At 36.5% G+C, this 23744-nt stretch overlaps 1 protein-coding gene across 1 annotated transcript; it reads left to right on the top strand.

Moving 5' to 3' along the window:
• The first annotated feature begins 87 nt into the window (after positions 1-87).
• On the top strand, positions 88-23071 carry NAA30 (N-alpha-acetyltransferase 30, NatC catalytic subunit). The gene is made up of 5 exons (XM_049898073.1): positions 88-195; positions 460-1231; positions 6722-6845; positions 9038-9093; positions 16497-23071. The coding sequence occupies exons 2-5, from the start codon at positions 461-463 to the stop codon at positions 16632-16634; spliced, it is 1089 nt and encodes a 362-aa protein (XP_049754030.1). The 5' UTR covers positions 88-195; position 460; the 3' UTR covers positions 16635-23071.
• The last annotated feature ends 673 nt before the right edge of the window (positions 23072-23744 follow it).

Genomic DNA, 23744 nt, shown 5'->3' on the forward strand with positions numbered 1-23744 from the left:
CACGCCCCTTTCCCTTGGCTCCGGCAGCCGGCAGGCAGGGAAGTGTCGTAAAGCCAGGCCCAGGAAACTTTACCCGGGGTAACAGCCGGGGCGCTTTACGGCGGCGGCGACTGAGTGTGAGCTTGGCGGTGGTAGAGGCGGCTGCGGCCGAGGAGGAAGAGGAGAGGCGGTGGCAGCGGCGGGGACTGGTGTGGGGTGAGCCGCACGGAAGGGACCGGGGGAGGGGCTGCGGGTGACAGGGCTGGCGGATGGGCCCGGGCGGACCGGGACAGTGGCCCGCTGAGCAGCTGGGCGGCGCTGAAGAGCGGGTGGGGGGGCGCGGAATTAGGGGGCAGCTCCGCGAGGGACGGTTTCTGCCTTTGTTCCCCCCACTTTGGCCGCCCCCCACCCGCCGCCCCCTTTGCTCCGCGCTCCTGGCTGGGTCTCATGGCCTCCCCTCTCGGTCTGTGTCGCCTGTAGGATGGCGGAGGTACCGCCTGGGCCTAGCAGCCTCCTCCCACCGCCAGCACCTCCGGCCCCGGCGGCGGCCGAGCCCCGCTGTGCCTTCCCGGTGGGGGCTGCCCCCGCCTGCTGCAGCGAGGACGAGGAGGACGACGAGGAGCACGAAGGCGGCGGCGGCGGCAGGAGTCCGGCGGGCGGCGAGGCGGTGGCGGCGGCGGCCAAGGGACATCCGTGCCTTCGCTGCCCTCAGCCGCCGCAGGAGCAGCAGCAGCTCAACGGATTGATCGGCCCCGAACTGCGGCACCTCCGCTCGGCCGCCTCCCTCAAGAGCAAGGTCCTGAGCGCGGCCGAGTCAGCCACGACTACGGTCACCCCCGACGGGGGCCCCAGAGCAACTGCAACAAAAGGAGCTGGGCTACGCTCGGGCGAAAGCCCCCCTCACTCCCTCCCTAATAATGCAAGAACTGCGCTCCCCAGCCCGGCAGAGGCAGCGACGGCGAGCGGTCCCGCGGCGACCCGCAATGGACTGGCCGAGGGCACTGAGCAGGAGGAGGAGGAAGACGAGCAGGTGCAGCTGCTGTCTTCGTCCCTGACTGCCGGCTGCAGTTTAAGAAGCCCCTCGGGCAGGGAGGTTGAGCCTGGGGAGGATCGGACGATACGATATGTCCGATATGAATCCGAGCTACAAATGCCCGATATCATGAGACTGATCACCAAAGATCTGTCTGAACCCTACTCCATTTATACCTATAGATATTTTATCCACAACTGGCCACAGCTGTGCTTCTTGGTAAGTGGATGGAATGAAAAGAGGGTGAATCCAGCAGAGATCCAGGCCGAGCAGGGCAGGGAATGTGAGGGCTGAGAGTGTGGCAGCGGATGTGTCCTGCATTTCGTAGTACCTTACGTGATGTAAAGTACCTGTGCACTCTCCTAGTTATTTAATGAAACTGTTTTGAAGGTAAGACATCATGATCCGAGTCCACTTCATACTGATGTAAATGCAGCAAGCCTGTATGATGCATGTTTCGCTGGGGGTCTTGTGTCCTGTTTACATAAGCTTATAATCATGTTTAACCGTCTTTAATCACCCTCCTCACTCTCAAAGCACTTTGCAATCATTTAATTTGAACTTGGGTCTGTTCGGATACAGGCCTTATTAATCTCACTTACAGTCATAATCACGGATGAGTATATGAGCAAACATGTTTTGGCGAACATGGTTGTCAGTAAACTTGCTGTGGCTACATTGGAGAGTTAAATCTTACAAGCATGGAGAGTAATTATGGAGATTGTTTCCTTTTACTTCAACAGGACAATTAACAGTTGTAGCCATCCTGCTTTCTGGTGTTCCATTGTAGAAGGTGCTGTTAACACTTCTGGTAGCTGAAAGAATCCTGAAACTTGAACAACATACCTTTTTGTGAAATGTAGGAAACTAAGCGTGAAATTGTTACTAATCTTCTTCTTTTTTTTTTTTTTTAAGAAATTGGTCATAAAATAAACACTAGTAACACTGGCTTGTGTGGAGTATGCTTGACAACATTTTTTTTTACTTAAATGAAAGCAAAAAAGACTTAGCTACTGAACAAGCTGAATAATTTTTTTTCAACTTAAGTAGTATTTTTAAAATTTAAGATGAAGGAAATGGCAGTACCATTAATTTCTTTCCAGTTACATTGGCCCATTTCAGTTTGATGAGACCTTTCATTTAAATATTGACTACAAATACATGCTTTGTATCATGTACTCACAACCATATTGTTTCCATTGAATTTTACTAAAGAAAGGTTTTAAGGAGTATTTTTTTTTTTCACATGAACGGAAAAGCCACCACCATTATTTGTTATCTTAGCATTGACTTTGTTGTACTTAGTAATTCCTCGCAAGTCATTTTGACAGTAGTTTAAAATTTCTATAGCTTAATTGTAATCTGAAAACATAATGTGGTGTGGATAATGGCGGTTCTGTGTGTAGATTTTCTGTATTCACTTTGCTAAAGTTCCATTTAGTATGTTTGTTTGAAGTATGGAACTATTTCATATTCTAGAAAGCTACTCTTAGAGAATTCTAAGCATTGTATCAAAATAGAAGTTATAAAATATATCATTGTCAATGAATATGGGAAAATGATTTTAGAGCATTGTTATATCAAATGTCATTGTAATTGCTAAAAAATTGTAGATTGATTTAATTGTAAGATAAGCCACAAAAGCATACAAATGAGTCACATTTTAAATTGAAATAGTGTATGTATTTCTTCCAATTCCAGAAAATAGTGTGTATATGATACTTAGTAAACTTGAGTTCTGATGTTAACCTAGGTGCCTCTCAACTTGCCTGCCAATTTTAGACTCTGATAAACTTAGTAAACTTCGGTATTGATTTTACATAGACCTCTACCAATTTGCTAATTTGGACTTTAGCCCCTAATAGCCAAAGTTTCTTTCATGTATATATTAAGTTCTGAGTACTTAGAAATGATATATGCTTAAGTGGTTAACTTGTAAGATTTGTTGGTGCAAGTATGAATCAAGGTATTGAACAGTAAAACAATAGTTAAAAAACTTAGAATTGGGCCACTTAGAACTGGGGTCTTCACGTTGACATACTTTTAAATGTGAACTTCCCATAACTAATTTTTTAAAACTGTAAGTGTGTATTTTTAGCAAAAATCCTATCATTTTAGAACTGACAGAGATCTTAGATAATCTAGCTCAGCTTCATTTTTTTTAGTTAAAAAATTAAGGATCAGAGTGACTTAACACGTTTCAATCTTCAAATGTTAATTGGCATTATGGTAACAAAGTAAGAACCTGAAAAGTGACATACCATTGACCCATTCAGCCAAGGTCATTGTGTCACCAAGTTATGTTTCACCAAGGGGCAGTTGTCCTTACAAACATTAATCTCAAGAGATTTGGAAACCTCCCAAATGATCTTGGTTTCCATAAGTAATCTGTAATGGATCCGATGGAATATATGGGGTTGGCCTTATAAAATTTTATGATTCTTCCTAATAGTTGTAACAGATGTGAGAGTACTATAGAAATGGGAGACACTGTCAACTCCTCTGTATTTAACTATCTACCTTTTTGGAGTTCATGGTATTTCCAGTTGTTAGTGCCTTCTTGAAGTTCTTAAACTTACTGCCAGCTATTTAATATAGTACTTCCTTTTTATTCTAAATTTAACTTTCCAGCTTCGTCCTGTTTTCTTTTTGTAGTGTTCTGGAATTTAGGACTCTAGTTCATACAATTCATATTTTTCATGGTTTTATATATATTTGGCCTTGTAAAGTTAAGTCTTAACTTTGCCAAGGTTTTTCAGTTCCTATTCATGAAAAAATGAATGCATTTAGTAGCATGAATCCCAAACGTGTATGCAAAAACTTTTATTTGGAAAAATTGACAAGCAATTTAGGGATTATTGTAAGTGTATATTCATCAGCAGTTTATCAGGAAAAAATGCAACACTGGCATTTCTTGCTACCAACATCTTATTAATTACAACATCGTGTATACAGTCATGCGTTGCCTATTGTCCAAGATGCATTCTGGGAAATAGGACGTTAATGTGATTTGAGTGTCGTGCGAACACCATATTATGGTTGAAGGTACTTTCAGGCATTCGCTTCCAGAATAAGGAGGATTCGTCCATAATAAAAATTTGCTAGGGCATATAACCTCCCTCTACAATTAGTTTGGAAACCCTGGTGGCATAGTGGTTAAGAGCTACAGCTGCTAACCAAAAGGTCGTTAGTTTGAATCTATCAGGTGCTCTTTGGAAACTCTATGGGGCGGTTCTACTCTGTCCTGTAGGGTCACTATGAGTCGGGATCGACTGGATGGCAACAGGTTTTTTTTTTTTTCTTCATAATCTGTCTAAGGTTTCAACAAATTCTGCAGCCTTCATATCAGGACTCAGACTTGCCACTCACTTTCATGTTATGCAGCGTTATGAAGCGCTTGAACAACCCAAACTAGCACTAAACTCAATATTGTAATCTGGTCCTGCTTTTTCTCTGAGCATCTCAAACAGGCTTCTTGCCTTAACAGTGATTGTCAACATACTGAGAGTGATTGGTTTTTGGGTTTGGTCCTCAATCCATATCATTAGCGATTTCTCCATATCTGATACAAATCCTTCTCACATTTTCTTTAGCCTTGTAGCTCTAGTGGAGCTGATCCTTTAACAGCTTAGAGAATTTTTTTCTTTGTTTTTGAGGATCATCATGATCGTTAAGTGCGACATGCCTAAATCTGCTACGTCTGTTCTCAGAGTGGGTTTTCTGAACTCTCATAACCTTATGGGACCACAGACGTATATGCGGCGCATGACTGTATTGGGCTTTTATTTTTAAGTAACATATGCAACTTGATTTTTGCTCCTGCAGGTTCTTAATTAGGAAAAAAATCAATCCAGTCCAATGTAGAGTGAACTAATACTGTGTTTGCATATTACTTCGTTGGTCAGAAAACAAAGATATGTTTGAAATTACTGTCCAATTTGAAAGTACTGTCCAGTGTGTATTGTGCTTAGTGGTTTTAATTTTGTTCTCCCTTTTAGATGGCTTTATTAACTGTAAGGTGTAGCTGTCCTACTGTTTTCTGTCATAGAACATACATAGTTTTCATTTCACATGAGTCAACCTAAGGTGGCCAGGCCTCCGCATTTTCTGGCTTTTAAATGTACAATTTGGTCTGCGATGATTTTATATGGTGTGTGTATGTGTGTGCATATGCATTTTTTTCTTTTAAATACACACACACAAATCAGAGAACTCTATCAGCTGTTCAAAGAGGCAGCTTTTGTGTCTGTTTCAGCTCTTAATACAGAAAATTTTCAGTTTTCAAAATAATTTTTAAAGAAGTAGATGGATTTTAAGTGAAAAAAAAAGGAAATAAAAATTTCAGAGGCTTATTGACCTGTAATAGTTTCGGAATGCGTGATAAAACAAAACAGTTAGTGAGGGCTGTTGAGTTTAATATCCCCTCAAGAGGATTTTTCTGACCTAGTTTAGATTTCCATGAAATGGATTAGAATTATCTTGCCTAAAAAATTTCTCCACACTTAAAAAAGTCACAACAGATTTAAGTTAAGGTATGTAAAAAAAAAAAAAAAAAAAATTTTTTTTTTCTTTTTTTTATGTATTAAGTGTAAATGGGACTTTGTTTATTAATTTAATTTTTTAATTCACTCTGGTTATTTTTGTTGTTGAAATAGTTTCCTCGGGAAAATTAGTTGTGTTAATAGACACTTGATGTTTTCATGTTTTTAATGAGGGCACTTTACAGCAAACAAGTATTTCATGCAGACACATGATTGAACAGTTAGATATATTTCCCTATTTATATTTACCAGAATACAGTATTACTAAAACTTTATCAGTGCTGAAAATTCTGAAAAACATATTCTCAATGACAACAGTGGAACTCTTAATGAAAATAGAGGGTGATTAGCATTGATTTAATATGTAACCCTTAACATTAAAAAAATGCTGTACATTTTTATTAAAGTAGAAAGCTCTGTAAAATCATTACAGCAAAGGTTTTGCTGTATCTGATTTTTAGCTATAGGTATTTTTTATGACAGTGACCCACACTGTCAGGAGTGTCTTTAAATTGAGACCATTATGAAGTCTTTGTAGAACTTAATAACAAAAACCCCTCAGGTAGGATCTTTGCAATACCTTATAAGCAGTCTCTTTTCTGAAAAATTTTTACGTTTCTTTTCCCGATCAAAATCTAACTCTACCATTCAGGTATGAGTACCATGTCTTAGAGTTGTTTTTTACTAAAGCTTTACTATAATTAAATTTAAACTTATAATACTCTGCTTATAAGCAAATCTTAAAATATTTTAACGTATCCTAATGAATACGCTTTTTCTTAAAAAATTTTTTCCCACTTAAAATACCTTGGTCTTTATTGCAAATTCTCAGTACCTCATGCATACCTTGGTCTTTATTGCAAATTCTAAGTACCTTATGTACAAGTACTTGAATGTATACCTTGTGGAAATCTTTGTCCCCTAGGTTTTCATAATAAGCATAAGAAATTCATGTCCTCAAGAATATAGAAAGATCTTAAAATGAAAACATTTGGAAGAGTCCTGGGATTTAGATTTCTGAAGCTTACTTGATTGTTCCTTTTGTGGATTTCCTAGTACCTCTTTTTCCCTCAAAAATGCTAAGCAATGGTTGGTTGCTGTTTTCACTGAGTAATTGTTTAGTACCTGATGGCAATGTATTCTTCATAACTGTTTGTTTATTTTTAAGGCAATGGTAGGGGAGGAGTGTGTAGGTGCCATCGTTTGCAAGTTGGATATGCACAAAAAGATGTTCCGCAGAGGTTATATAGCCATGTTAGCTGTGGATTCCAAATACAGGAGAAATGGCATTGGTAAGAAAAATATCACGTTGCTAAAAGAATTGTTTCCATTTGTGTTTTTTGAAACAAAAGACTTAAGTGTAAATACGTAAAAATGAATGTGAAGCTAAGGGAAGAAAATTAATAGGATTTTAAAATTTCAATATAGTATTTTCAAAAAGTTCTTAGAGTTTTCTTTATGTTTAATTGTTCGAGAGATTATCTTTCTAACAAGTAAGAGGTGAACAGTTTTTATTGACATTTTTTGATCCCATTCAAAATTTTTGCAAATTGCACAACATGGTGAACATAATTAATGTTGCTGAATTTTACAAGTAAAAAAGGTTGAAATGGCAAAAGTTTTGTTATGTATATTTTTACCACAATTAAAAAAACAAAAACAAAATTATTTTGCATTTTACTAAGTACTATTGAGGTTTTTATAGCATTTTAGGACCCTTGAGCCCAGCCCTCACAGAGCTGTCTATACTTGGAGTGAGTGGACCTCAGTCAAAGCAAAATTATGGAGACATTTTTATCCTTACTCAGTGCTAGTCATCTAACATTATATTAGCAGATCAGGGAGGACCAAGAGAAAGGAGAACTGTTTCTTACTGTTCCCGACCTTGTCTTTTTCCTGGGTCTGCCTTTCCTGACATGTCAATTTTTATACCCATGGTTCATAATGGTCATTAGAATCATTTGGGTGGTTTAAAAACTGATGCATAGGCCACTCCCCTGACAATCTTGCTTGTCCTGTCAGAGGTAGGGCTAAAACTTCCCCAGATGACTGTGATATATGCCTAGTTAAGAACCACTGTCCTAGTTAGTGTCTAGGACCTACTGGCTCTTTGTTGAAGATGCAGGGTCAGGTAGACAGGTGCTTGTCTGAGCTTGTCAAATTCTGGGATATACCTAAGCTAAGTATTAATGAAAGTATATTTGATGCTTGTAGCAGTATTTATTAGCAGTTTTGTCATTTGTGGCTATTCTTAAACTAAATATTAGTGTTATCTAACTTGAGACTGTTTCACACATGGGGAATAATTATGAATAGATTTATTTAATATGTTAAGTTTAACCAACTTTCATTTTACTATTACAAATTAGTAAGTAAACTGTAACACTATAAGGAAAGTTGGTTAAACCTAACATATTAAAAATAGGTTACTTTTTCAAGTTGGGCTTATTATATAGGCCAAGGTCGAGTCTTTGATGTATTAAAAAGCTTTAATAAGGACTCATGGAAAATGGTAGGCAATTGTTTGGTAGCTAGTTCAGAGGGCCTAAACCGTCTTGAGGTTTGCATCCTGGCCTTCAGACATAATTGTTTGCCTCATGTGCTTTTGTGTATAGTTTGAAAATTAGGAGATTTGTTATAAAAATATGGATTTCTGCCTTTTAAGATCAGATTTGGCAATTTGTTTTTCTATACTGAAACCAAAACAAACCAAACCTTTTGCTGTCAAGTCAGTTCTGACTCATGGCGACACTATGAGACAGAGTGGAACTGCCCTATATGGTTTCCAAAGACAGCCTGGTAGATTTGAACTGCCAGCCTTTTGGCTAGCAGCCGTAGCTCTTAACCACTACGCTACCAGGGTTTCTATGATATACCAAATATATCTGACCCTAAGCTAGGATACATTTGCTAGACATGTACAGACACACCACTGCCATCATTTGGGAGTACGAGATACCGTTGTGCCCAGGCTCATTACAAGGATTTGTAGAAATCGACTCAATGTCTTAGGCCCACTCTGGGTTACAGTAGCTCTGGTAGTAGCTGTCTTGTGCCCGGGGTCCAGGGGTTTGGAAGATCTTTGGCAAATCGGCTCAAGGAGTATGTAGTAAGTTCTGACCAGCTCAAGGAGTTCCTGGTTTTTCTGTCCATACCATATCTTGCCTTTTTCTTTTTTTCTTTCCTCCTACCTTCAACTAGAATAGCACAAACCCCTGCCTGGGGCAAATAGTTAGAACCAAGATAAAGGAATACATCAAGAGAGAGGTCTTTAATGAGAAAACTTAAATTGCTATGTGCAGCTCCTCTTGATTTCTCTTGGCTTACATCTTCATTTTTCCCCACAATATGAGGTAATCTATATATCTATATTCAAGATAGACTAGCATTTAACATTTCTGTGCTTATTATGAATATAATAATTTAGGTATCTTTAAGAAACTAATTACATTTTCCTTCATTAATACTCAGATCTGTATTCTAGGTACTAACTTGGTTAAGAAAGCTATATATGCCATGGTTGAAGGAGACTGTGATGAGGTAAGTTTTTCTAAATGTTTAAGGTCTGCTATCCTGGGCAGTACTTACTGGGTAGTTTCTCTCTAAATGACACTTTTTTTTGAACCATAGGGAAACTGCCAGCCCATATGAAGGACATTTCACACTTGAAAAAATCCTTTGGCATTAAATAATAATAAGGCTAGGGGGAAAAGTATAGACCTATCTGTATATTAATCTAAATGCATCTTCGTTCTTCAGTGAGTTTGTAAGACAGGTGTAATTTCTTTGTATCCTGTAAGTACTGTGCTTACATATGATAAAAAAGGTGCCCAATAAATGTTGGTGATGGTTGAGGATGTTAAACATTTACTAGTGTGCACTGTGGAGGAAAACAACTATAAAGTAGAGAAGTACGGATGTCTTTAATACAGCAATGATGAAGAAGTAGGAACAAGGAAAGTCATATTGTACTAGTAATTTTATGAGCAATACAAGCAGTCCAGTGAGTAGGGATGTTATAAGCAGTGTTACATTCCTATGGATAAGCCTTTTCTGAGTTATTCTGGTCATTACCTGTGAGGTGGGCTGTGTGCTTTACCTATCAACTGTTTCAATAGTATTAGCTTTTCTTTGAGAGTTCTGAGGAGTGATAGGGGGATTTTGATTATACTATTTTAGTCTCACAGTTAAATCCTAAGTTAGTGATACGTTTTGCAGTAGAAATACTCTTTCCATTGTGGGCCTGAAAATCTAATGCTGATTCATTTTTCTTAACTTTAGAAATAATGATTATTACTTAACCTTAGGCTTAAGATCCAAATCAAATAGCAACAACTCCTTTAAGCTTTCCTTGATCCTTCTGGACAGAATCAGTTGTACCTTCTGTTTTTCTGAATTTATTTTTTTTTAGTACTTATTGTGCTTCAGTGTGCTTGTTCAGTGTCTGTTCCTTAGCCACTCAGTTCCAGGAAGGCAGAGATACCTTTTCTTGTTTACTACTCTATTCTTAGTAGTTAGTGTGGCTTTTGTGATATAGTAGGTAGTTCATAAGTATTTGTTAGATGATTAGCTGTGTTTTTCCAGCATGTTATTTTTACCTCTTTTTTTAAAAAGTCAGTCTGAATTTTGACCAGTATAATTGTTAACTTGTCTTTCTTTTTGATTCCATTGTAATCTTTCTAGGAACAGGAATTTATTTATTTTTGTACATAGCAAACAAGATAAAAATAAGTGTATTTGCAATGTTAACCAAGTTTTTAAAAAACTTGAGAAATCTTTGGGATAGTGGAACTTGGCCTTTTGATAAAAACAAAGTTATATGTGAAAATGTCTTCTATATAATTCATTGCTCTTAGGAAAACTTTGAAATTACATTTCTCCGAGAATACAGTGACTAATTATAAAACCATAAGCATGTGATTTTGCTTTCATTAAATTAGGCCAACCTTCCTTTCTTTTAAAGGGTCAATAAATTTTGATAAGTTATTAGAAAATCTATCAGAAAGACATTTGAGGAGGGTTTTAAATATATTTTCTATTGTTTACATTGTTTTGTGCTGCTATTTTTTTTTAATTCTTACAAAGGTAGAGGTTTTTAAATCTGTGAACTGCTTAGCACAGATACATTTGGAAATCTATGAAGCCTTACTGCGCACATGCTATCCATTTTTATTTTTTATTCTATTTGCAGAATCCACTCGTGACCTGAGTCATGTTTATATTGTTCTTGATTGCCACTTGTCCTTTTAAGATAAGAGTAAATTAAGCCAAAGTCAGTAATCATAGGCTTGAAATGTAGATTGTTTTTTGACCAAATAACAATGCTATACTGTCAGTCTGATAGATGTTTTTATTTTGCCTTACTGTGATTTTCTCAACATTTAGTATCAGAATTGGACATAGTACAAAAACATAGCTAAAAATCTTTTTCATTTTCTAAATGTTTGGAACTGATTAAAAAGTTATACCATGAAAAAAAGAGTTAAACAAGTGGATATGTTGCTTCGTGAATAAGAAATCCATTATCCGTACACTGATCTGGCTTGAATTTGATTACACACCTATGTGTTCTGGCTGCCAGCTGTGTAGCAGTTAGGACAAGTAGCTCAGATTCATGTTCCACATTAAGAAAGAGTAAGATACATACACAAGCATAGCATAAAAGAGTTTTCTAAAATGTAATTTTTAAACGAGGCTGTGTCTGCCAAAAATAATGAACCTGCATTTATGCACTTTTTTCCTGAAATAAGTTAGAATATGTCAGGTGATTAATCAACGTAATGAGCAATGCTTTACTTTCTAAGCTGTAAATGTCCTTGATACTGTCATCTCTGAAAATTTAAATTTCAAAAAAAATTTTTTCTTTTAATTTAAGGTATGGTTACCATGGTATTCCTACCCACAGCTGATTATCATATATGATGAGAATACAATGGAATCATAATTTCTTAATGGAAGGTGTGAAATCATGTCATAATTTTTCAACTCTACTTACATTAAAAACATTTTTACATTGGAAACCCATAATAAACATCACAGAAAACTTGGAAAATAGAAGAAAGTCTACCACCTGATGTTTTCTTGTAGTTCTTTTTAGTTTTGATGTGTAGTTTCTGTCTTTTATAAACGTGGCCTGTTGCAGACTGTCCATAGCTCTTAACCACTACACCACCAGGGTTTCCAGATTATATTATAGTTCACTATATTTTATACAACAGTGACTGAACTAGATTATTAGGAACCAAAGAGATGTGAGTTAGTTTCTGTTAAAATATTAAAATATATAAGGGAAAAAAATCCCATTGTACTTTCCCCCCCGATAATGTACAGCAATGATTTCTTAGCTTTATGTTGTTTAATAACTATATATTTAACATTTTTGTTTCTCTGGAAACATATTTTGACTATGAGTTAAGGCTGCTAGATGAAGGATGGGATAAGATGGGTTTTTGAGTAATTTGAAGGTTTGAGAAACTTGGGTTTTAGATTCATCTTCTGTCACTTGATAGTTGTGTAATTGTAAGCAAGTCATTTAACTTTTTATAGTCGGTCTCTTTATGCATTGTGATGGTTAATTATCTTAAAAGGATGTTGTGGAGAACAGGGAGTAACTTTGTTGTTACTCGTTCCGCAAATATCAGCCAGGTGTCGGCCATTGTGCTAGTCTAGGTTCTAGCAGCGAACAAACCAGCCCTCCAAGTGCTCCTAGCCTACAACATTAAAACATGTGTTCTGAACTGTAGTCGTCTGACTTAAACGCTGGTAATTTTTGGTTTTTAAGGGAATCAGTGGAACTAGACTATAACCTGTTTTATCTGTTAAGTAAAATTTAGGATTAAAATGACTTCATTATCCTTTGGTTTCCTATATGTTCTCATGATATAGACCAAAAAAATAGCTTTATAGTGAGTTTCCAGTATAAACCCAGATTCTCTCTTGATGTTTACAAGAATTTAAGCAATTAACTATTAAAAGTAAGTTACTTTTTCCTTGGTATTTTCTGTTGTCAAGAAACTCATGATCTCTTTGTTTAGAAAATATAAGTATGCCAGGTATCTTTACATTTTAACTAAGTTTAGCCCTTTGTGTAGTTTTTTTTTTCTGTGTAATTGGACTTCATTTCATTAATCTGTTAGGATGCTAGCAAACCTGAATACATCTCTTAACCATACCTCAAATGTGTATTTATGCAGCCATGGTTAGCCTGAGGATTCCCTGGGTAGTGTAAATTGGTTAATGTGCTTGGCTGCTAATTGAAAGGTGGACGGTCGAGTCCATTCAGAGGCACCTCTGGAGAAAGATCTGGCAATCTACTTCCAAAACATCAGTCATTGAAAACCCTGTGGAGCACAGTTCTACTCTGACACACATGAGATTGCCATGAGTCAGAACTGACTCAGTGGTAACTGGTTTTGGTTTAGCCTCAGATGTGTATTGAGTTTCTTAGATTGCTAAATATTAATGAAGGTAGACTTAGATCCCCTTCATTGTAGTTAGACCTTTTCCCATTTGCTGCTTTGTTTTACCCTGGGTAACAATTAGAGAAGTACAGGAGAGTGGTTACTATTAAACTCTAGCTCCAATGTGGACTGTGGCCTGCCCCTGTTCTTCTGGTGGGTGGCCTCGGGTTTCCCTCACCTGTAAAATGGAAGTAATATCTATTTCAAAAGGTTATTGTAAATGTAAAATGAGAGAATGAATGTAAAATGCTTCACATGGTACGTAAGTCTCCAATAAATATTAGCTATTGAAAATTGTCTCATTTTGTTTCTGTGAAATCACTTCCAAGTTTTGAGGTGTTACAGCTTTAGTGCTTCCCGTATTAATTGCTTAGATTTAACATTTTAGTTATAATTATCTGTAGTTACATTCTCACCCAATAAAAGAATTCCAGGAATTACCAAGAGTAATACTGAAAACTGAAAACTTGTATTGACCAGAACTTGTGTTCCAGATTGGAGTATGGCATACCTTACTAAAAATCAAATTCTCTTTTCCTCAGAGAGAAATTGTTGGCTTCTAATTCTTATCTTAAACCAGTATGTTTGCTATACAACTTTGATTAAGTTCTTCCTAGAAACTTTTTCCATTGACCCTGAACTATTATTTGTTTTAGATCTTTTGAAGGTTTTATATACTTACGTGAGTTAATCACATAGGTAATTGCCTTAAGATGATGCCTACTCAGCTTTACAGAAAAAGTTTGCCAAGCCCTGGTCCAGACCAGGAGTTCTCAAATTAGTCTGCAGTATAATCACCTGGAGGGTTTGTCAAACTAGATTGCTGAGCCCTACCCCCAGAATTTCTGAGAGTTTTTTCAGGATGATGCTTTCTCTGATTTTGTGTACAGTGAAATCTGTGAGTGTGGAACTCGCTAGAACTGCCTTGTTTTTCCAGGTCTCCCAAGTTTTCTGCCTTTGACAGGGTACAGTCTTAAGTTTTTCCATTGCTTGTTTTAGTGGAAAATACAGTGAAACCTGTAAGAGCTGGAACGCGACGGGACTGCCTCATTTTTCCAGGTCATTCAAGTTTTCCACCTTTGACAGGGTGTGGTCTGTCACTTTTGCATTGCTTGTTTTAGCGGAAAATACATACTATAATCCACATCTATGAAGTCACCCATCTCCTTCATTATACTGATCAGCTGATAGTGATGCAGCTATAAAATACTGTCCAAGTATTCTGGTCATTGAAAACCATGGCAATACTTTTGTTTAATATTTGCATCTTGTATGTAATATAATGAAAGATATTAAGGACATATAATTAACAAATCTATCAGGCAATGTGCTAGGTACAGAGGAAACAGCTGGGAAGGAGATGTGCGTGGTCCCTGTCTTCCTTGGGATCACTAGCTAGGAGAGAAGACATTCTCATCAAACGTGGAATACGTGTTTCCTAGGACCAGTACAAGGGTAGTATAAAAGGGGAGGGATATTCCATCCCATCTGGAGTGACAAGCTAAGGCCAGAAGGGAGGAGGATAGGAAGAGTGTGCCTCCAGGCAGAGGAAGCAGCTGATATAAAAGGTCTAAGATGGGAAATTTTCATCATGGTGGGTTCCAGAAACAAAGTTTGTATTGAGGGTGGAGAGCAAAGGGAGAAATACCCAAAGCAGAGCTGTAAATGTAGGTGGAGGCCATATCTTGAAGGGCTTTTTACATTCTCTTTAGGTTATCTTTAGGTTGTAGACTTTGTCTTGAAACCAAAAGGGAGTCAATAAATGGTTTTAAGCAGAGAATCAACCAGTGATCATTCTAACTACTTGTAGATAATGGGAGACAAGTAAGGAGGCTGTTGTAATTATGAGTCTTGATGGCAGCTTGGACTAGGTGGTTATCAGTGGAATAGGAAGAGGACCAGTTAGAGAATATTTACAATATAGAATTGACATTAGTGCTTGGATGTATGTAAAGGGGAGGAAAGAGGTTCGAGGATGACTCTGGGGTTTCGGGATTGAGCCTCTGGTGAGATGGAGATCCTGCTTACTGAGATATGGAATTGTGGAAGAGGAGCAGATTATGAACTCAATTTTGGATATTTACATCTATTGCTTGAATTCTTGTCTGATTTTTTGAGAACTTGAGATAGAACAGGAAGAGATTCGTATGCCTTCCTTGGGCCTTTGTTTAATCATTGTTTGCCATCTGCCCCCTCTCAACAAACCTGAGGGTTATGACACCCCAACAGTAACAGTGGCTCATTATGGCGATAATTCTCAATGGGATAAGTCGAGGATCAGTACAAAAGGCAAATAAAGCTATGTATATAAAAGTTAGGGGAAGGGAGCAGAACGGTGTTTTTGTAGAGGGAGGTAGAAACATTAAGAAAATCACACTTAATGTTCAAAAGTATCAGTTCTTCATTGTTAGGGTCACTGATCCAGTAATATTCAAAAAGACCCAGATGGAACTTAATACTACGTATTCCTCTGTTAAGTTTTGATACTATAATGTCTAGACCCCCCCCCAAAAAAAAAAAAAACCATTGCTGTCGAGTCGATTCTGATGTCTAGACCGATGGTTCTCAAAACATGGTCCCCCAATCAGCAGCATCAGCATCACCGAGGAATTTGTTAAAAACGCAAATTTTGGGGACCTAACCTAAACCTTCCCAGAAGCTGGGGTTGGGGCCTAGCAATCTATTTTAACAAGCACTCCAGGTGATTATAGTACACACGTAAAATTTGAGAACTCATGCTCTGGACCAGGGTTCACATGACTTTTTCAGTAAAAGGTCAGATAATAAATATTTTACACTTTCTGACTATAGGTCTAAACCAGAAAACCAAACCTGTTGCTGTCCAGTCAATTCCAACTCATAGTGACCCTACAGGAGAGAGCAGAACTGCCCCATAGGGTTTCCAAGGGGCAGCACGTGGATTCGAACTGCCGGCCTTTTGGTTAGCAGCCTTAGCTCTTAACCACTGCGCCACCATGGCTCTGACTATATGGCTGTGTGGTTACTACTCAACTCTCAGCAGTAGACAACTTGTAAACAAATGGACGTGGCTGTGTTCCAGTAAAACTTTACAGAAACTGGCAGTGTTTGGTCCAGGGGCTGAAATTTGCTGATATCTGGTCTAGAGTCCAGAAAAGTATTACAGTTATCATTAGGATAAATGATGACGAAGTAATGAAAACAAAAGTTGGAGATCAATCTCAATAGTTTTCAAGTACTGGTTTATTTTCGTAAACTTCTTATTGTTGACTTCTTCATCTTCTTGTCACTCTTTTTTCCACAAGGAAATAATACATATTTTTTCGGTATAAAACCAATACAATGTCATTGCTAAAAATTCCAAATATCACGAAAGTCCAGTGTGGTATGTTTTTCTTAAATGTTTGATCTGTTTACTTTGTATTTTTTTTTCAAAATTATGAAATTGTAAGTTAGATTCAAACATACAAAATTGTAACTTAGTTTTCTCTCCTTTCTTTGAAGGTTGTTTTGGAAACAGAAATAACAAATAAATCTGCTTTGAAACTTTATGAAAACCTTGGTTTCGTTCGTGATAAGAGGCTGTTCAGATACTATTTAAACGGAGTTGATGCACTGCGACTTAAGCTGTGGCTGCGTTGAGAAACTGACTTCGAGGAACAGCTGTCCAACCACGCAGTAGCAGCAGCCTTTGCGTACAATGCGATTTGTACAGAATTGCTTTGCAGGTGGATTTAGTGATTTCCATGCGGCTCTTACCTGTCAGTGTCTCGTTGAGTGTCGCACAATATTTGTTGCACTTTGGCATGGCGCATTTGTTCTGAATTAAAAGAGTTTGTTTCAGACTTCAGGAGTTCTTTTGGTACCAACAAGATGTGCCACTTGATAGCCAAGATTTGTTTGTTCACTTGCAAAATCTGCTGACAATGTTATTTACACAGTGATTATTTTATTGCAGAACCAGTAAGTTGAACATGATTTTTGTTCCTGAAAAAAGCCGATGTAGATTATAAAAATCTCTAAGTATACTAACATTTCACATGAAACCTGCCACAGTTTTCTGGGAGGGGTGGGGAGAAAGCTTCAATTTTAGGTTTTGTTTTTTTCAGTATGAAATTTTCCATTCTTGAATATTGGTACCTCAGTGATTAGTGAATGAAAAAAAATGTGTAGGATGGGGTGTGTCTTACAATGAGTAATGATAATTAAATTGCGTCTGCCAGTGCCCGTGTAGATAAGAATATTTGTCTTCATCTGTAGTTTTTGAATGCATGCTATCTTTTCCTTTCTTTTTAAGGCTTTTGCAAACAAACTTTTGTTTTTATTTAAATTCTAAATTTGATAATAAATTATTTCAGATTTTTATAATTTGGATACTTATTTCAGGTGAGAGACAGAGTGGTTTACTTTAGAAGTCCCTTCTTTATAGTAAGATGTTGAATTTACTTGGGAATTCTTAGAGAAATGGCTCAAAGGGGATAGGAAAAATAGAGCCAGGAGTTGCTGGGTTTTGGATGCACTTTTTTTTCTTTTTTTTTGAGAGAGGGATTTTTGGAAAAGAATAGAAAATTAATGTAAATTGGTATGATTTTATTTAATCAAAATTATTGCTACCCTGTGAAGAACAGCTTTCACAAAGCAGTTGGAACTTTAATTCCCCACTTGATTTGGATTCACGTTGCTTCCTTTTCTTGAAATGCTTCACTTTTGGTTCCTGGTCTTAGAAATAAATTTCAAGGTGTATTGTATCCATTTTTAGCTGCTTTTATTTTCTTTTCTCTTATACAGGCAAGTTCTTGGGGAGTGTTACCTTTTTTTTCCCCCAGAAAAACAAAAGGGAGAAATAGAAATCTTTTTTTGGAATGAGTTCTATGGGTTTTCTTAACAGCCATCACCATGTTCATTAGTTATATTGTGTTTTGGTCAATTTATCAATTTTCAGTGTAACAAATGTTAAAGTTAATTGCTTTCAATTGAGTCAGTAAACCTGTGATGGATTATTTATTTAACTGGAAAGCCTATGTACCCATAAAAAAAAAGATTCATTCTCTGTGAAAAATGTTTTGTAGGAATCTGTGTTGTTGCTGTTTTTTAAATTTGGATATGCCTTACTTCTGTTCTAGGATTTGGTTTGAATTTTGTTTTATTTTATGGCTATAATTACTGTATTTTTTAAAAACCCTACCTCTATTAACAGTTGGTAAAAGCCCCCTTTCAGGAAAGTTTGTTGCCTCTTTTTTTTCTTTTTTAAAAAGGAAAGCTGCTCCTTGCTCAGTATAGTGTCCTGGAAGTGAACATGGTAACAAGTATTTTTAAACTAAAAATATACAATTTATATTTGATGAAAATAAAAACTTCCTGCTGGTGGGATCATTTTTAGTTCCTTATTTTTAAAGAAAATTTTTTCTTCCCGTTTCATACTGTTCTTGAAAGTTTAATAGGCAGAAAACTGGTTACATTAAAAATGTGATGACTACACAATACTCTTAGCTTTTTAGTTGAAGATTTTGAGTATGTTTTCAAACTTCATTTGAGCACCAGCATTTAGAAGAATGTAAGTCATAGTCTGCTTCTGTTATTATTGTTAAGATGGAGAGTACTGAACTAAAACAGTTTACTTATGTCATCAAATTTTATTTCACCACTTTATATTTAACTTGCTGGTTCAGAGGTAGTGATTATTGAAGAACATATATGTGCTTGACTCACTAATGGGGACAGTTCTAAAGTAGATACATTCTAGATTTTCAATTCAACCATTTTTATGTTTTTGACAAGTTGTCAATGAAACCATCACTACTGACTTCTTCCCCCAGAATTGACCAAGTTTTGCTGCGTTGTCTGGACTAATTTACTGGGCATATTGTAAATATGACCTTAACTGTGTGACTGAGTCAGAACCAACTCCCCAGCACCTAACAATAGCAACAACATGTGACTAAAAAGTCAAATGGTTGCCATATTGTCCAACTGGCATGTTAAATATCGGTATGTAAAAATCGTTTACTTAAGTAGACTAAAATTTTAACTTTTAGCGTGATAGCCTGACACCAAAATTAAGTCTCCATTCCAGTTGAAATAGCATCCAACATTAATTTACTTTTTGACCTTGGACTTTTGTTTTTCTTCTATAACCTTAAAACAATTCCATTTATAATGGATAGAGTGGGTTCACTTGGCTAAAACTGAGCAAAACTGGTGCAACTTTCTTCTAATGGGGTGCTGCCTCTTTAAGACTGACTGTAATATCCACTGACACTGGTTTGGCAGTTGCTACTGCTGAACATTTTTATACAGGCTACCATGAAGCTATGTGTTAGTATTGAAGAAGCTAACGGGTATACTATCATTTTTGATGTGTGGGCTGATTATAATTTCCCTTACATTAGGATGAAACTGTCAAAGTCCACAGATCAGAAACCGGACAGTAGTTTTTGAAGTTGAAGCCAGCAAAATATGAAAAAAAAAAACAAAAAAAACCTACTATTAAAAAATTGGTTTTAATATTTTCTGCCTCTTTTCCCCAAATTACCTTCCTCACTTGCTTGACAAATCTATGTAAAGGAGTTTGTCTGTCACATGTTTTAACTTTACCTTGCCCTGTGTTATGGTATTGGCTGACATGTATAAGACTGGATGTGTATATTTATTATGGTGTCTAAAAATCATGAAGTTCATCCCTTTCCAGGAGCATAGGTAAAATCAGATTGGTAGTGCATCAGAATTACTTTCAGTGCACCACGACATCACTAAAGTTGAGTGCTATAATGTTACAGGGCTTTCAGGTTTGTGAAAACATAACCATAAATCATATTGACGTCAGATATGAGTTGAGTATCTATAAAATATCACGTGTATCTCAAAATATTGACTGCTATTTGATGACTGGATATTGCTGCATAACTTTCTTCTATTGTCCCATATCCTTTTGGAGAGAGAGATTTAATGGGATTTGAAATGTGCAAGCTGTCTAAATAAGATGCAGTCAAATAAAGTATGGTTAAGTTGTGTTTGCATTTTTCTTTTAGAAACAGCTGTGTGCATTTTATGATTGGGTCGTTTTTGCTTTTACCTACTAAGAAAAAAAAAAAAAGAAGCCATCTATTTTGTTCCCACTCCCTGTCTACCATCCAAGAGTTACTTGGAAGAAGAAATACTATACAATTGTTCTCTCTCTACTTTGTGTTCCGACAAAGTAAATTTGAAAATATTAATAACAGGAACGTCATTTTACCAGAAGTATATGAAGCATTAACTCACGTTTCAGATACTAATACAAATGAGAGCATTTTTGGATGCGTGAAACCAAAAGTTTGTATTTTTTTAGTTCTTATTTCATAGCAGTTTATTCTTTAGACAGTTTTTAATTTACTATTTATTTGTACATTACCTCCTCATGTAAGTAATGCTTTTTTTCCTCCTTGCTAAGACACCAAAGTAAAATAGAGTAATATATAAAGAACTTTTTGCCCGATTCTTGTGAAGAGCTTTAAATGGTAGTTATGCTTGCTTTCTTATTTCAAGATTTTTAGGTATTAGTGGAAGGATGAGATGATCTATTTTAATCATGTGAGTGCTAAATTTCATGTATGGCAGATCTTCACTTTGTTCTTTTATAATCGTGAAAATATCTGAGTTCATTTATTTGAGCCTCATGGATGGAACTTTTAAACATTTCATAAATTCAGACTAAATAAAGACCAGGAAGTTGATACCATTCTTGTGTACGTATCAACAAAGATCAGTATTAACCTGGAGTCCAAAGGTGTAGCGGTTATCTTTTTAAACAACTTCTAAAGAATAAGTTTTAAAATCATTAGCATATAGCACAGCTGCAGTTTCTTGAGAGTAATGCTGTCCAGTCGCATTTTTTGTGATGATGGAAATGTCCTTCACGCTATTCAGTACGGGAGCCAGCAGTCACACGTAGCAGTTGACCACCTGAAATGTGGCTAGTGTGATTGAGGAACCAAATTTTTAATTTTAATTAAACAGCCGTCTGTGGCTAGTGCTACTGTATTGGACATCATAGCTTTAGATAGTACTTAAGCTGTATAAACAACTAAGGAAAGCATTTTTGAATAGAATTTTTAAGATCATGCTATCTAATTATTAAAATAGAAGGGTCATGATTAAAAATTACCTCTGAGCAAAAGGGTGTTGCTGAACTGTTTATGTCGACAATCTATTTCATTAATATAGTGTCCAGCTCCCCTCCTCCTGTTGTGATATATTCCTGAGAAAGGCAGCCCTTTCATTTATTATATTCATTATTTATTATGGACGCTCTGGGTTGAAGAGATGCACGTGTTCAAGTGCCAAAAACAGGTTCTGATGAGGCTGTTGTATCTTTTTTAGCCTTAAAATATTTTGCATAGTTCAGCCTAATAGTTTCTCATTTTAGGTGAATTTGAAGTCTGAATTTCTTTTCTTTTACTAGTGTTCAGACTGGAACATGAAGGTATATATATACTTTACTCACTCTGAAATTGTGCCAGATCCCTTGTGCTCACAAGGTTAAAGGCAAGTGCGTTTGTTTCTGAGAGAACCAGATTGATGTTGCTGTGTTCTGTGACCATGGCATGTCACCCTTGACTCTAGCTGGTCATCTAGTGTAATTCATTAAAAGGGAAGGAATGGGAATGGGACGCACCTGATCAAAGAGCCTGGCTGGCTTAGTACAGCCTATTCACACTGCTGGAAAAAATAGCTCAAAACACATGTTCTGTTGATAGCAAGTTTGATCTTCATATTTAAAAAATACCTAGAAGTAAGACCACCGAAGTGCCTAAATTTATCTTCTACAGCTACTTAAAAATATATATATATATAAAGGGGTTATAATGAAATAGTTGTATTTGTAATGTATTTATAATGACAAGAAATAAGCTCATTTTTAGTTATGATGGGTTTTCATGACTACGTCTTTGCTGTATGAATATATCTTAATTTTCTGATACCTCAGTTTCCTGAGAATATGTACATTTTTGTAAATCAAATAATTTAACTTATGCTAGGGAAGGGGCCTGACTTTTAAAGAAATTGTATAAAGACATTTTCCAGTGGGTTTGTTACACAGTGAATTGGAAGTTTCTTTAAAACGTTTTTATAGACTTTTCTGGACCCCTTTACCAAAAGTTTTTAGCAAGCATTCTTATTTAATGAGATTTGTATTCCAGCAAGTGTGCACCCTCATTTGTTCCTTTACTACTGCAAAGATGTGTATGTCTCCTGTTTTCCTTTCATGCGAAAGAAACATCCTTTTTAAAAGCCAGCAGGTTGCACAAACTGAAAAACTATTTTACTCCTTAAGTAGACATTCTTAAGGTTCATTTCCTGAGATTTAAATATTTTTCTTTGGAAAATATCTTGATTTTTTTAGTGAATGCCAGTAACAATGATTTGTAAAAATGCATGTGTTTTTTAGAAAAGCACTAATTCCATTAAGGAGAGGATTGGCATTTTTGAGGAACTGCACTGCATTCAAATCCACACTGCCTGAAGCTTTTAAAGCTGATGTAAGATACGAAGTAATTGTTAAAACCCTTGTATGTTTGTGAACTACTCAGAGGATTCCTTGCCTTAACCTGTCGGGGATTGATTGCTGTCACCTTTCGGGGCAGATTTCCCATGATTGTACATGGCTCTCGAACATTTTAAGGGGCCTAAACTTGCTGCCTTAAAACTAAACCTGCTGCCTTTAAGCCTTACTGCCTTCCTCCCTCCAATTTGTGGCTGTAAATAGTGACTCTGCACAGTCAGCTAGTGTTATACTTATTTTGTTGTGAATGCAAATAAAATTTGTTAAGTCCACCCAGTATTGAACTTACTAGGTAAATGTAAATGGATTTCACCCTTCTCTTGGGCCAAGACAGCTTGATGGCTAATGATAAATTGGAAATGAAATACATTATTATGGATGTGATTATTGTGTTTGACTTGTGGGAATAGTTGTGTTCTTTATGTTAGGAACTGGTAATGAACAAAGTGTTTATTTCCATCTTGGTGATACTAGGCAAGTTTTTTAATCTCTGTGACCTTTTGGAGGTAACTACCCGATAAACCTGTTGTGAAGAATAAATGAGATAATTTATGTAAATTACTTAATAGTGTCTATACATACTAACTATTATTAAGATACATAATAATATAGTAAAATGTATACTAATTGAAATGGCAAAAGTCATCTCTTATATGAGGTCTTATGAGAGTAGTCCAAACTGTAGCAAGTTGATAAGACTTTGTCTTTTTTAAGCAGTGGAAAATATTGAAATACGTAGACATAAGAGTATATTGAACTTTCCATGTACCAACAGACCCAACACCCATGGCCAATCTTGCACTATCCCCCATCCACACCTGCTTATTTTGTTTCAAAATGAATCCCAGAAATCATATTTGGTCCGTAAGTAATTTGATACTTATATATCACATGGTAAGGATTCATTTTTTTAAAGCAAAACCACAACACTGTTAACAAAGGCACTCTTACACAAAGTAATCCTTACGCATCATATAACCAGTTAGTGTCCCAGTTTCTAGGAAATTGGTTTTAATAACAGCACTGAGATACGTAAGAAATGGAGAGTAAATATAATGAATACAGAGGAGGTTACTCTTTCAAACATGATAAAAGATTTATGGGACAAATTTACAAAGATTTCTGTTAAAAATAATTTGAAAGTACAGACAAGTGATTAAAGGAAAGATAATCAGTGGAAAAATAGAGGTAAAGTTGAGGGGCTATGTCTC

This window comes from Elephas maximus, chromosome 10 (genome assembly GCF_024166365.1).
Source record: "Elephas maximus indicus isolate mEleMax1 chromosome 10, mEleMax1 primary haplotype, whole genome shotgun sequence".
NCBI lineage: Eukaryota > Metazoa > Chordata > Mammalia > Proboscidea > Elephantidae > Elephas > Elephas maximus.

Excerpts from the sequence above, each read along its gene's own strand:
- NAA30 (XM_049898073.1), top strand. The coding sequence starts at position 461 with ATGGCGGAGGTACCGCCTGGGCCTAGCAGCCTCCTCCCACCGCCAGCA. Across the intron at positions 6,846-9,037 it reads ATACAGGAGAAATGGCATTG|GTACTAACTTGGTTAAGAAA; the intron begins GTAAGAAAAATA and ends TCTGTATTCTAG. Across the intron at positions 9,094-16,496 it reads TTGAAGGAGACTGTGATGAG|GTTGTTTTGGAAACAGAAAT; the intron begins GTAAGTTTTTCT and ends CTTTCTTTGAAG.